Source organism: Jaculus jaculus, chromosome 20 (assembly GCF_020740685.1).
Source record: "Jaculus jaculus isolate mJacJac1 chromosome 20, mJacJac1.mat.Y.cur, whole genome shotgun sequence".
In the NCBI taxonomy this organism is placed as follows: domain Eukaryota; kingdom Metazoa; phylum Chordata; class Mammalia; order Rodentia; family Dipodidae; genus Jaculus; species Jaculus jaculus.
This window is the reverse complement of record NC_059121.1, coordinates 11,081,855-11,096,699: the sequence shown is the minus strand read 5'-3', so window position 1 is coordinate 11,096,699 and position 14,845 is coordinate 11,081,855. Positions and strand designations below refer to the sequence as shown.

General features: G+C 38.3%; 3 protein-coding genes across 3 annotated transcripts in view; 2 read left to right on the top strand and 1 right to left on the bottom strand.

Annotated features, from left to right (window-relative positions):
* Positions 1 to 2,374, top strand: part of LOC123456294 (vomeronasal type-2 receptor 116-like) — a 38,154-nt gene extending 35,780 nt beyond the window's left edge. The window contains exon 8 of the mRNA XM_045139093.1: positions 2,209 to 2,374. Within this exon, the coding sequence (XP_044995028.1) occupies positions 2,209 to 2,374 (166 nt within the window). The remainder of the gene's footprint in view (positions 1 to 2,208) is intronic.
* Positions 1 to 14,845, bottom strand: part of LOC123456275 (zinc finger protein 585A-like) — a 649,667-nt gene that overhangs the window by 180,548 nt on the left and 454,274 nt on the right.
* LOC123456293 (vomeronasal type-2 receptor 116-like) overlaps positions 2,580 to 14,845 on the top strand; it is a 41,669-nt gene continuing 29,403 nt past the window's right edge. Inside the window, exon 1 of the mRNA XM_045139092.1 lies at positions 2,580 to 2,782. Within this exon, the coding sequence (XP_044995027.1) occupies positions 2,580 to 2,782 (203 nt within the window). The remainder of the gene's footprint in view (positions 2,783 to 14,845) is intronic.

Here is a 14,845-nt window from a genome sequence, read left to right as displayed (position 1 = left end):
TGCCTGGCACTCAGTCCATTTTGAGAGGGGATAAGTCCTATTGAGGGAAAATGACTGAAAATTTACCACTTAGCAGTCCTTCAGATGAGCAATGGGAAACTGGTTGCCAGGGTCCAAACTTAGATATTGTTTTCTGTAGTGCTATCTGTTTTGACACAAACTTCCTTTTTTTAAAAAAAAAAATTATTTCTTTATTTGAGAGAGAGAGGGGCCAATAGACAGAATGGGTGCTTCAGAGCTTCCATCCACTGCAAGCGAACTCCAGATGCATGTGCCCCCTTGTGCATCTGGCTTATGTGGGTTCTGAGGAGTTGAACCTGGGTCCTTAGGCGTCACAGGAAAACGCCTTAACCACTAAGCTATTTCCTCAGCCCCACAAACTTCCTTTTTAAATGTCCCTAATTTACCAAAATTAACAAAGAAGGAAGAAAAAAACTTTAAAATTAAGGTAGAATTCAAGAGGTAATGACATCCTAAGAGAAGTGGGTGTCTGGGTAGTAGTGACTTGTTAATGTAAATCTTATAGCGTCTGGCATTCTTTTCTGCTTAGGATGGCAAGATTTGTTTAGAAGCATTTGTTTAAAAGTAATAAATTGCTATCTTAAAGTTACTTTTTCACTCGAGGAAGTGGCCATACAGATAAGGATTATTACGTGTGTCATTTTAAAGTGTTGAAGGTTAGCAACTATTGATAACTTCTCCACTGAGGAAAAAAAATTGACCCACCCAAACCTACATTAGAAGATCATTGACAATGTATAAACTAATTGATATTTATGTAAATATCAGTTTACCATGCTTTAATTTTGCACATTCCTGTTACAAGCAACCAGGTGATTCTGTTACAAAAGTCTTGTGGGTTTCTCTTTGGAAGGATTCACTGCACCTGTTTATATTTACCTTATCAAATTTAGAATATATATTTGTAATTGTATGTGCTCATTCTTAGGGACTAGTTTTCAGATGTGTACATATTTCAAAAACTGAAACATTTGGAAGTGTGCTACAAAATGTGCTTAGCTCACATGGCTATACCCACACTGTTAAATGATGCCTGAACAGTAATCATTAAACCATTTTGATTACCAAAATACCTAAGAAGACAGATACACTTGCTCTCATATAAAACACAAATCAATGTATGTTACATGAAACACAAGGGGGAATATTTGGGGTAAGGAATGGATAACGTGAGAATAGAGTGAGGGATAAACATAGGTGATGGAAGAGCAATATGCTGAAATTATAATATCACGCACACTTATATTTCATATAAATTTGTAGAGTTGCATATGAACTAAAAGTAAAATAAGGAAATAACTATGGTAAATACTAATGACAACATGCTCAATATTGTGCACAAAACTTTTGCTTTCCATCCTTAAGGATGAATTTCCTCCCTCTTTCATGGTTGATTCTCCATATTTTCTCTCAGAATCTTGTCTCTTAGAATCCTCCTCCTCTTAGACTCCTCCAGGAGCATTCCTCCCAAATTTAGAACCAGTGAGTAATGATGTTTAAATATTGATCATATGCAAAATAAATTAGGACATTTGAGCCTTATTTCAAGTTCCAACATCTATCTCAAGTCACATAAACTTACTTACCCTAAATTTGTGCAACTTTCTATGCACTCCATATTAATAGAAACAGGCTCCTCATTCCCTACTCATTTATTTACTGTCCACCTGGCAACACATAATGTGAAAGCAACAACTAAAAAATAATTTCTCACCCAGGTAGTGGAAGTGCATAGTTCAGATAAGAATAAATGGTGGCGAAAACTAATGTTAAAGATGAGGAACTGGGTCATCATGGGGTACTGGTCTGTGGGAACTGAGGAATATGGATGGAGGTCATGTTTTAGAACAAAAGCATAAAGCTTCATGTCTGTATTGATACTGAGAGGCCAACTTGAATTTCTGGACTGTCATGATTATTTCCTTTATTGTATACTCAGACAATGGGAAAAGCAGAGTTGAGGGATATTACAGGCATGAAACTGCTATGGAGAAATGCATGGACCACACAGTAAATGCTATGATGCTGATGGAAATGAAGTATGTGAGGATCCTCTCCAATGCTTGAACAATAGTGGAAATAATGCTGCACATTTTGCATGAGCTATGATGGGCAAGACAATTTTCTGAACTTCTCATCTCATGTCTGTTTTTAGATGTGCTAAAGAAATCACTTACATGATTTCAGGTTCTTTTCATCCAAATGGCTTGTTGACATTAGTCTGGGACCAAATGTGTTCAGGAGCTTTTCCCAGTGGCATCCATCCCTGGATATGCATGAAACCACAGCACCTGAAACAAGAGATGATCTTCAAAACATGTTTTTCAATGTGTATTTTTTGACCTTGATGTAGAGCTCAGATGCAGAGCCCCAGGGCTGTGTTCTGTCCACCTCAAGGGAGGGTGACACAAGCTGGGAAGAAAGAAATGAGGGATATAAATATCCCCTCTAGTCAGCAGTAGTGTTGAGGATAGATACACACACAAGCATGCATATATGACTTGTGTATGTACTGGATGTTGAACATTGCATCTGAGCTCAGATGAGAGCTTTGAGACATGGGGAAGCTGCTTCCTTTTATGTTTGTCTTATTTCTTGTGATGCTTTCTATCCTCTTCTGCAGTTTGACAGAAACAAACTGCTTTTGGAGAATAAAGGAAAGCACAGAAAATGCAGGAGATATGTGGAAGGATTGTAGTTTTGAAATTGTGATATCACCAGAGCCTAGGAGAGAAAAACACTTAAAGAAAAAGCTTTCCCGGTAAGTGTCAACTTTCTTTCTTAATTTTCTCTTTCAAAGTCGTGAATAAAGAGTAAGGAGTATATATATGGGTAACACTATCACTTGGTGTATCTCTTGGTCTTTTCTTCCCAACATACCACTTAATGAATGAGCCAAAATTTATTTGCCTTTTACTGAGCAGTATATTCCCACAGTCAAGTGTATCTAATTTTTTTATACTCCAATGTACAAATCTAGAATTTGGAAAACAGTGATTTCTACCTTGCTTAGATCCTCCTTCTCCTGACAATAAACTTCACTGGTGTATGTTCAATATGTTATTTAATTTATTTATTTGAGGGAAAAGATGGAGAGAGAGAAAGAGAGAGTGAGAGAGAGAATGGGCATGCTAAGGACTTCAGCTGCTGCAAAGAAACTCCAGATGTGTGTTCCCACTTGTACATCTGGCTTACTTGGGTGCTTTGGCTTTGTAGGCAAGCGGCTTAACTGCTAAGCCATTTCCCCAGCCTACGTTTTTCAATATTAAATTGGCTTAGACAAAGTGTCCCTTCCAGTGTCTCTCATCTTTCATCCATAAGCATGTAATTCCTAAAGTCTGCCAAAGGGACCAATTTTGGGGGGTCTGCCTAGCCAGGAGCAGTCTTTTCACTTACTCATCTCTAAAATTATGTATGTATGATATTACATAGTGCTTACTAATTAAATGTTATAATTTCTGTGAGTAGAGAATTATTCTTTCACTCATTTTATGAGACAATACTTTAATGTCACCAGACTTAATGCCTCATGCATTAAGTCTGGTGACATTAAATCCTAGCATTTGGGAGATAGATAGATTTGGGAGATAGCATATCCTAGCATTTGGGAGATAGATGTCAGAAGATCAACTTGAGTTCAAACCCTGGTTGAGGTTTAGAGAGTTCCATGTTAGCCTGGTCTATTGTGAGACAATGCTTCAAGTAATTATCTAAATAAAAAATCAATAAATTCAAAATTTGTTTCAAGAAAAGGTGGATATGTCTGGAAATACTAAGTGGTTAAAGCTACTGGATTTCAAAGCCTTCTGGCACAGGTAAAAGTCCCCAGCATCCAGGTAAATCCAGTTGCAAGAGGAGACACAATTATCTTGATTTGGTTGTGATGACAGAGTACCTGTCATGCTATAAATGTGTTCAAAGAAATAAACAGATAAGAAAACACATAAATAGTTAAGTTAAAGGATTTTTTGAACACTTTAATGCAGGTACTGTTGATATATCCATTTACTCAGTCTTATAAGATGCATTTTAAGGCATGGTCTTGCTTTAGATCAGGCTGGCCTGGAGTTCATTATTGTCTCATTGTGGTCTTGAACTCATCGCAAATCCTATTAGGTCTGGCCCCAGGAGCTGTGACTAAAACCATGTTCCACCATGCCCAGTTTATGAGTTTTTTTTTTTTTTTTTTTTTTTTAGTGCACCTTCATGTATGAAGTAAACCATGACTTCTACTTTAATTTTTTTTTGTTTTTTTTTTTTTTGGTTTTTCGTGTTAGGGTCTCACTCTAGCCCAGGCAGACCTGGAATTCTCTATGGAGTCTCAGGGTAGCCTCAAACTCATGGCAATCCTCCTACCTCTGCCTCCGGAGTGCTGGGATTAAAGACATGCACCACCACGCCCGTCTTATGCCTTGTACTTTTCTGTCTGGATCACTTATTTAGCATAGGAAAAACTATGGGTTTCTTTCAAATGATGAGATTTTATCCTTCTTAATGACTGAAGAATAGATTTTGTGCATACAGCCAGGCATGTTGGTGCATGCCTTTAATCCCAGCATTCGGGAGGCAGAGGTAGGAGGATTGCCATGATTTTGAGACCACCCTTTGACTCCATAGAGAATTCCGGGTCAGCCTGGACTAGAATAAGGTGCTACCTCAAAAAACAAAACAAAACAAAAAGGTGAATACAGTTCTTATTTTCTTTATCCATTCTTTGGTTAGATGTTAACGTATGTTTTATAACCTGACATTGTGACCAATAAATTGATGAAAATTATACAACAAGCATTTCTTATATCTCCTAACAATACTTCCTTTAATTTTATACCCATGATTGATATAGCTGCATCTTGTGAGAGAAAAACAATGCAGTAAACAATAAGGATGGGGAATTCCATTCCCACCAAACGTAATAGGGGTTCATTTTCTTACACACACCTATCAAATGCATTGAACAATACTTCTGCTAAGGTTTCTCATTAATTTTATACCTATTTCCTGGGTTATGGACTTGTTTCTTATATGATTATTATTGTTATTATTAACAAGATGTTTCATATGGATACATCATGTCTTGGTATCCTCTTTTCCCTTGTCCCAGCCCCCATTACGTTGGGAGTGGTCCTCAGTGAGGTTGCAGGTAGTCCCTATGAGGTTGTGCATTATGCACTGTATGAGCAGCAGTCAGTTATTTTGGGGTGTAGGGTATGCATCTGGGGATGATGTTTCAACCTGTGGCTATTACAATCTTTCCGCCCCTTCTTCCTCAAAATTCCCTGAGCCATTGAGGGTGAATTTTAAGTCTACTTCAGTGATGAGCTCTTAGGCATCCCTGGATCTCTGCTTTGGTAGGTATTGAGTATCCTCTGGGTCTGTCTCTTACACCCTGACAGTGATTATCAGGAACAGTATGGAAGCAGCACTCTTCCTCATCTTCCCAATTCCTCTTTATATTCAGTTGCAGCTTGGCTGAAGCACAAGGTGTGGTTTATATCCTTTGGTCTCACTGTCTTCTGAAAAATTAGAATGGATTCTCCAATGGAGAGTGAATAAACATAGATTAAATGGGATAAGCATTATTAATTTAGGGAGAATTTATGTAACCCTTCTTTTAGTCAAAAATAGTGAGGGCTTAACAATGGAGAACATAATCTTTGTCTCCATAGGATTCTGATCTGGTTCCCAATTCAAGATATAGGTTCCTTTACCCTGATGGGATCTCTTAGCCAATCATAATGCTATTGCTTACCCTCCGAGGCTGTGTGCCACTATTGCACTAGTGTGTACTTCGTAGCAGGCTCTTTGCTTCTGGGTAGCTTAGACCTCTGCTTGCTCAGACTGTTGTTGACCATTTTCCCCATAGCTCATGTAATGCTTTTCAGCACTAAACAGACTGTCTGGGAACTGTCATTCTTTCTTTCTTTAAAAAAATTAATTATGTATACAGACATGTTTGTACCAGCCTTAGCCTCCTCCCTGTCCTGTCCCCTTTGTAGGGACCCTCCTTGTTGGGTAGTGGGGTCATGCATTGTGGGTTTTGCCATCAGTTATAGGTAAGAGGCAGTGTCTCTGTGTATAACATCACAACACGTGGCGGTAGCAATCTTTCCACCCCCTCTTCCACAAATATCCCTCAACCATATTGGGTTCATTTTAGGTCTACTTCAGTGATGAGGTCTTGGGAGCCTCTGTGTCTCTGAATATGTGGTTTGGTAGGAGTTCAGAGTTCTCTATGTCTATCTTCTTCCCCCTTGTGCTGGTACCAGGTTCACCAAGAAAGCAACACTCTTGCTCATTCCCCCAAGTACTCTTGGTTTCAGCTGGATCCCTGCTGAAGTGCAAAGGGATGATTCTTTCCTCGGGATATGAGTCCATCTGAAAAAGAGAATTGAATTCTCCATTGGAGAGTGAATTGAGCACCAGATAAATGGGATAACCATTATTATTTTAGGGAGAACTTAATAGGTGTAGGCCTTCTTGTAGCCCATAATTGGTGGGAGCTAGATAGTGGAGAGTGGGCTCATTTTTTGGATATGGTTCTGACTTGTTTCTCATCTCCAGCTATGAGTTCCATTCCACATAGTGGATCTTTTAGCCAAATCAAGAGCAGTTGGTTTCCCACCATGGCTGTGTGCCACTATTACACTTGTGTGAGCATCACATCAGGTTGTTTGTTACGGGTAGCTTAGGCCATGAGTTGCTTGTGCAGATGTTGGTCAGTTTCCCTCAATCACTCATGTAACACCTTCTGGCACTACAGAAGGTAACTATCTGGGGAGTGACTCTCTTCCAGATTCCAGATAGGTCACTCCATTTTCCATACCAACAGCATATGGTGTCTTCAACAGTAGGGTCTTGCCACTAACCTTTAATGGGTCATCAAGTTCTCTGACAAAAATCTGCCTACTTTTGGGAAACCTTGTAGGTCTCTCTGACCACAGCTCATTGTGGATGTTAACCACATGCTGGTATTGGGAGTTGCTGGCCAGCACCAAGTAAAAGAAGGAAGAAAAAGATAGGTAATAAAAAGGAGATAAAGATAAGAGAGAGAGAGAGAGAAGCATAAGAATTTTATGGTTAGTCTTCATCTTCCCCTCTCCAGGGCCCTCTGATTCAGGTGTTCTCCCTAGGACCTGATGAAGGTTCACCCATTTATTCTGTCTTTTAGGATGTAGAATTCGTGGTACCATTGCCATTTGGGACCAGTTTTATGTTATCCAGCCCACCCTTATCCTCCCCTTCCTCCCTACTCTCCCTATTGTCCGGTCCTCGAGATGCTAATTAGGTATGTCAGCATCTTGGGCTAATTCAGGTTAGGAGCCACAGATGAGTGAGATCATGCAACATTTATCTTTCTGTGATTATGTGAGTTCACTGAGAATGACCTGTTCCAGTCTCAACTATTTTTCTTCAAATCTCATGGGCTATTTTTACTTATTACTGTGTAGAGTTCCATCATGTAAATATACCACATATTCATTATCCATTCATGTAATTATGGACATCTGGGTTGATTCAAGCTCCTAGCTATTATGAATTAGGATCTACAGACATGGTTGACCAAATCTGTCTGAGCTGAGGCATGGAGCTTTTAGGGTAAATGCCCAGTAAGGGAATAACTATAACTGGTAACTCTACAGTCAACCTTTTTAGGAGTCTCAATATTGTTTCCCTTAGAGGCTGTACCATCTTACATTCCCAGCAACAGTGGGTGAGGGTTCCTATTTCTCCACTACTTTGCTGGCATTTAGTTTCATTTGATTTTTCAATATATTTTATTTATTTATTTATTAGAGGGAGAGAGAGAGAATGGGCCCACCAGGGCCTCCAGCCACTGAAAAGGAACTCCAGATGTGCATGTGCCTTCTTGTGCATCTGGCTTACGTGGGTCCTGGAGAATTGAACTGGGATCCTTTGGCTTTGCAGGCAAATGCCTTAACCACTAAGCCATCTCTCCAGCCCTCATTTGATTTTGTAATGTTTGCTATCCTTACAGGGGTACGATTTCCACCTCATAGTGGCTTTAATTTGCATTTCTCTAATGGTTAGAGAAGAGGGACATTTTCTTAAGTGTGTGTTTGCCATTTGTATTTCTTCCTCTGAGAACTTCTGTCCAATTCATTGCCCCATTTTTTGAGTGGGTTGTTTGACCTTTTACTGTTTAGGTTTTTGAGTTCTTTGTAGATTCTAGAAATTAGGCTTCTGTCGGTTGTAGAACCAGCAAAATTTTCTCCCATTCTGGGGGTAATCTATTGACTCTGTTTATATAATGTTTGTCTGTGAAGAAATTTTTCAGCTTCATGACAGCCTAATGTTTGAGTGGTTGTTTAAGTTTCGAAGCTACTGGGGTTTCAAGAAGTCTTTTCCCATTCCTATGTCATAGAAAGTTCCTCATATTTTTTATCCAGTAATATACAAGTTTCTTGTCTTAAGATGAGGTCTTTGATCCACTAAGACTTGACTTCGGTGCATGGAAAGATGTGTGGAATGAGTTTCCTTTTCCAGTTTTCCAGCATCATTGGTTGAAGATGCTATCTTTTTTCCAGCCTACATTGTTAGGGCCTTTGTCAAATATCAAGTATCTGTAGTTGCTTGACCCAAAAGTCCAGGTTCTTGAATCTCTTCCATTGGTCTATAATCCTGTTTCTATGCCAGCACCATGCTATGTTTATTGCCATGGCTTTGTAATATAAGGATTAGATCACGTAAGTGATGCCTCCACAGGTGTTTCTTTTGCTGAGGATATGCTTAGATATTCTAGGCCTTCTGCCATTCCATATGAATTTTGAGATCATTTTTTTCTATCTCTGTGAAGAACAGTGTTGGGGATTTATTGTTATTGCATTAAATTTGTATGTTGCATTTGGTAAGATTGCCATTGACACAATGTTAATTCTGCTTATCCAGAATCATAGGGTGTCTTTCCATTTTCTCAAGTCCTTCTCAATTTCTTTTTTTGATTTTTTTTTCCCATTGTATTCGTTTTTCTCATCCTTGGTTAATGTTATGCCGAGTTTTTATTTATTCATTTATTCTTTTGCTGCTATTGAAAATGGCACAATGTAGTTTATATCTTTCTCTGTATCTTTGTCTTTTGCATATAGAAATGCTACTGATTTTTGTGCATTGATTTTGTATCCTGTTACTTTGCTGAAGGTGTTAATCACCTTTAAGAGTTTTTTGTTTGTTTGTTTGTTTGAGGTAGGGTCTCACTCTAGCCCAGGCTGACCTGGAATTAATTATGTAGTGTCAGAGCTGCCTTGAACTCATGGTGATCCTTCTACCTCTGCCTCCTGAGTGCTGGGATTAAAGGCACGTGCCACCATGCCCAGCTACCTTTAAGAGTTTTGAGATGGAGGTTCTCAGGTCTCTTATGCATAGAATCATGTCATCTGTAAATATGGCTAATTTAATTTCTTCCCTTCCAATTTGTATCCTTTTTATTTCTTCCTCCTGTCTTATTTCTTGAGCCTGGACTTCCAGTACTATGTTGAAGAGCAGAGGTGAGACTGGACACCCCTGTCTTGCTGTCTTGTTCCTGATTTCAGTGGGAATTCGTTCAGTTTCTCTCCATTAAGTATTATTTGGGAATTAGGGGCTTTATATATAGCCTTTATTGTGTTATTATGGGTCTACACACGGGGGTGGGGGCAGAGCAAGTTGGAAGGCATTGGCGAGGTGTGGGGCATTGATCACCTGGCCTTCAGTTAGTGCAGAGGGAACCTGCAGCTGGGACTGTTGTTAAGGCAGCTGCTTGAGGGGTCAGGAGACTGGTGGGCTATCCAGGAGCATGGGAATCAGTGATTCCATTTTTTTTCTTTTTGGCTCCTCCGCACCCTCTCGCTGGAGGTCTGTTAATGACTTCTCATCCCTAGAAGACCTGTGGAAGTCCCAACATCATGTCTTTCCTCCAGGAGACATGGTGTGGTTAGGTGAATGACATCTTGATCAGAAGCCCTGGCTTTCTTGTGAGTTCCAGTCAGGTCTCTCCATGCCCTCTGTGAGCATCATATAGTGTCTTCAGCAACAGGGTCTTAGCTTTTGCCTAAGACAGGTAATCAAGTTCTTTTCCAGAAAGCTGTCTTGATTTTGGGACCTGGTAAGTCTCTCTGATCAACAGTTCAGTGTGAACAGCATCCAATCTATGGTACTGGGAGCTACAGGTCAGACAGAAAAAATACAATTTTTCTTTTGAGGTTAGGCTTCATCCTCCCTCACCAGAGGGCTGACTTTCAGGTTCTTCCCCCTTACTCTATTGAGGATTATATCTTCTAGGCTATCACCAAGGATAAAGGATTCTATGACATCAACTCATTTTAGGTTTAATTTTGTGCTTGTTTTCCCCACTTACTTTCCTGTCTCCCAATCCCTTCCATCCATGTTGTCTGTGTCTTGAGTTGCCTATCAGGTATGAAAGCAACTTGAGCAGGTCCAGGTTAGGAAACACAGATAAGTGACACCATGCGATATTTGTCTTTCAGTAATTGTGTGAGTTTGCTGAATGTGATCTGTTCCAAGTCTGACCATATTTCTACAAGTTTCATTGTATCATTTTTTCTTACTGCTAAACAGAATTCAGTTGTGCAAATGTACCGCAACTTCATTATCCATTCATACAGTAATGGGTATTGAGGTTGATGCCAGTTCTTATCTATAATGAATTGAGCAGCTATAAGCATGTTTGAGCAAATGTCTCTGTATTGATTCATGGAGCAGTTAGGATAAATTCCCAGTATGGGAATAACTGGGTCTATTGGTAGCTCTTTGTTTGTTCTTTTCAGGAATCTCCAAAATGATTTCTATCATAGTTGTACAAGTTTACATTCCCACCAACAGTGGATGAGGATTCTTCTTGGCCCACATCCTAGCCAACATTTGTCATTTTTAGATTTCTTTTATTGATTTTCTATTTTCTGAGCCATTATCATCCACATCAATGATACCGCAAAAGATTTTTCATTTTATGATCTGTATATTGTTCAAAGTTCTTGTGTGTGCAACAATTTACTAAAGTAATCTGAGAATACAGAGTGAATACCTGGCCAGCCTTGGCCAAAGGGAGACTCTACCTCAAAAAACCAATGTATATATGTATGTATGTATGTATGTATGTATCTATCTATCTATCTATCTATCTATCTATCTATCTATCTACCTATATATCTATATCTATCTATATCTATGTTCATATCTATGTCCATCTTTCTCTGATAATTCAAAGCTCTTTTAAGTGTATGTTAAGTATATATTTAAGTATATATTTTAAGTATATATGTTTTTTAAGTATATGTTAAATATAAGATCTTTTAAGTATATGTTCTACCTTGGCATAATTTGAATGTTTTGATCCTGATATATTTCATATTTTACCTTTTTCAAATACTATAATGTAGCCATATATTTTTTCATGTATGTTAAAATTATTTTGGATTTTATCTTTGTGATGTCATTGCTTTTTCTTCATTCAGTAATTACAACATCTAAATTGCATAAACAACATCCACAGGCACTGTCTTCTCCGTAGTTAAGTTAGAATCTGTATTCCAGAGTATACTTTATTGTGCTAGGTAACTTTCCATATCAGCTATTAGCCACTGCCCATGAAATGAACATGAAAAAAAAGAAAGCATTTCTCCCTTATTTAAGGATATTTAACATCAGTACAGAAAAGAGTGATGCTCTGAGAAATGTATAAAAATCACATGACTGAGGTAATAGAATTTAACTGAAAACTCTTTTATTTCCTAAAGATGAAAACCAATATGGACACAGTGATTGTGCACACGCTGACAGAACACCACCAGGAAAGATGCTGAAAACAACTCAGCTTAATATCTCTGTGCATATATATTTATTCTCTTATTGTGTAGGTATAAGAGTGCATCATTTATTTTGATCAATAGACACAAAAGCAATCTTAATATCAAAACATTTGATCTGTAGCCAAAAGCAAATTGCAACAAACTGATATTGGATGGGCCTTATGAAAAAGGTTCTCAATTTTGGGAAAATATTATTGGATATATGCAAGAAACTCTTTAATATTTGTCTTTCCGGGCTGGAGAGATGGCTTAGCGGTTAAGTGCTTGCCTGTGACGCCTAAGGACCCCGGTTCGAGGCTCAGTTCCCCAGGTCCCACGTTACCCAGATGCATAAGGGGGTCCATGCGTCTGGAGTTCTTTTGCAGTGGCTGGAAGCCCTGGTGCGCCCATTCTCTCTCTCTCCCTCTATCTGTCTTTCTCTCTGTGTCTGTCGCTCTCAAATAAATAAATAAATAATGAACAAAAAATACTTGTCTTTCCATTTTCTCTAGCTTCTGCAAATTTTAGCATCTTAGTTTATGTGGGTATTGGGGAATCAAACCTGGATCCTTTGGCTTTGCAGACAAACACTTTAACTGCTAAGTCATCTCTCCAGCCCAAAGACACATTTTTTTGTTTGTTTTTCTTTTTGTTTTTCGAGGTAGGGTCTCACTCTAGCTCTGGCTGACCTGGAATTCACTATGTAGCCTCAGGGTGGCCTTGAACTCATGGTGATCCTCCTACCACTGCCTCCTGAGTGCTGGGATGAAAGGCATGCCCCACCATACCTGGCTACCTTTAAGAGTTTTGAGGTGGAGGTTCTCAGGTCTCTTATGTACAGAATCATGTCATCTGTGAATAGGGTTAACTTAATTTCTTCCTTTCCAGTTTGTATCCCTTTTATTTCTTTCTCCTGTCTTATTTCGTGAGCTAGGACTTCCAGTACTATGTTGAAAAGCAGAGGTGAGCCTGGACACCCCCATCTTGTTCCTGATTTATTTACTAACTTCTATATTTGACATTTTGATGCATATATAAAAAGTACCTTGATATTATTCTCACCAATTACACAGTAACACACTTCTTCTTGCCCATTCATTTACACCTTATTCTCGTGGCTTTTAAAATTTTTTACAAATTTAGGTAAATTAGGGTCACTTGCATGATTGTGAATTAGGTCTATTTACCCTAAAAATCCTTAAGTTGTTGAAGTGCTGATTGAAAACACAAAATTAGTGAGTAATTTCTTTATAGGCATTATGCTAATCTCCCAATTAAATGTTGAATTGGACACTTCAAAATTATTTGTTTTGAACATAATCTGTTATAATTTTAGATATTAACTGTTCATAAAAGGACAACATAAAATAAGTGATTATGAAGAAATATTTTATTCATAAAGTCAAAATACATCTACAGAAGAATTTGAATGGGTTAGAAAACATTTGTATATATATCTATGCCTGTATGTATGTGTGTATCTATGTATGTATGTATCTATCTATTTACCTACCTACGTATCTACCTATCTGTCTATCTGTATATGAATAAGGAAGACTTAAAATGAGATAATTGTATAAAAATTTAAAATGTTACTTTTGCAGAGACAGACAAAGGTTTAAGGGACCATGAAAATTTCACATCTGAAATACGATCAAGTCCCGAGTTTCCTTTGCTTACTTGGTAAACTAACAGTCCAGTAGTGATACAAATATGAGGAAAAATACAAATAAAATGAAGAGAACAATGTCAGAAGAATTACATTCATATTCACCACCAACACAACAGATTTGCATTGCTAAATAATGTTTGGGGGATGCATAAATCATCCATCTTCCAGTGTAACCCAATCCTCAAATCCCAAGTGTTATGCCCCTGCCCCTGCTACATATACTTGGATCCCACACATGGCCCTAACCGCAGCCTTACAGTCACGACACCACTCTCTCCTGCCTATGCCACCTGTTGCCAGGATCTTACATGGGGGTCCTGAAGAATCACAAATGCTAGTTGGGCTCAGTTATCCAGTCTCCATTTCTCACCCCCACCCACACTACCCATTCACATATTCCAATGGCAGCGATTTCCCCATCTCTATGTCCTTCTTTCTCCCTGTATCATCGCCTTTAGGATGCCAAGTATGAGTACAGGTACCGAGAAAGTCTGTGTCCTTTCTAATGCCACTGCCACATGCTTCTGGGAGGCTACACTTTAAAGAATGCTCTGCCATTTGCCTCATAAAAACATTGCTAAAGATGGTTTGTGGCACTAGATGAGATATAGGTAGTGGCATTTCAGACAATGAATTCATCTTCATAAACACATACAATGAATAAAAAGAGGACATGAATAAATGGCAAAATGAAATCAAAGAGAACAAAAACTAACAGTACAATGGAATAAATTCTGAGAAGACATGAATAAGTGCTCAGTGAATTCCAAGACAAAAGGAACAAACAAGAATTAAATAGAAATTTAAAACCAGGGTATCATAATGGAATTCTATAAATGGATAACATTCTTATGAAAAACCAAACTGAAACAATTCTGGAAATGAAAAACCTAATAAGTCATATATAAAGCTCTGTGGATCCTCTCCAATAGACTGCATTCTATGAAGGACAGAATATCATGACTTAAAGACAAGGTAAAATAATGAATACTCCAGTCAAAATTAGTAAGGTCAAAATGTATGAAGGAAAAAGTGATATTTTCAGGACTACAGAAGGAAAAATTTTCAAATTATGGTCATAGAAAAAATAAACACTTGATTAAAGGTATCAAGTTTATTAAAAATAAACTGTAGAAGAAAATTTCCCATATCTAGGAGAAACTATGCTATCCAGGTACAAGACCCATAGACAACAACAAAGAGATAGGACCCAAAAAGAAACTACCCAGGTTATATTTGTTAAAACTAAATATAGGGTTGGAGGGATGGCTTAGTGGTAAAGACATTTGCCTGAAAAGACAAAGGACCCAGGTTAGATTCCCCAGGACCCATGTTAGCCAGATGCACAAGG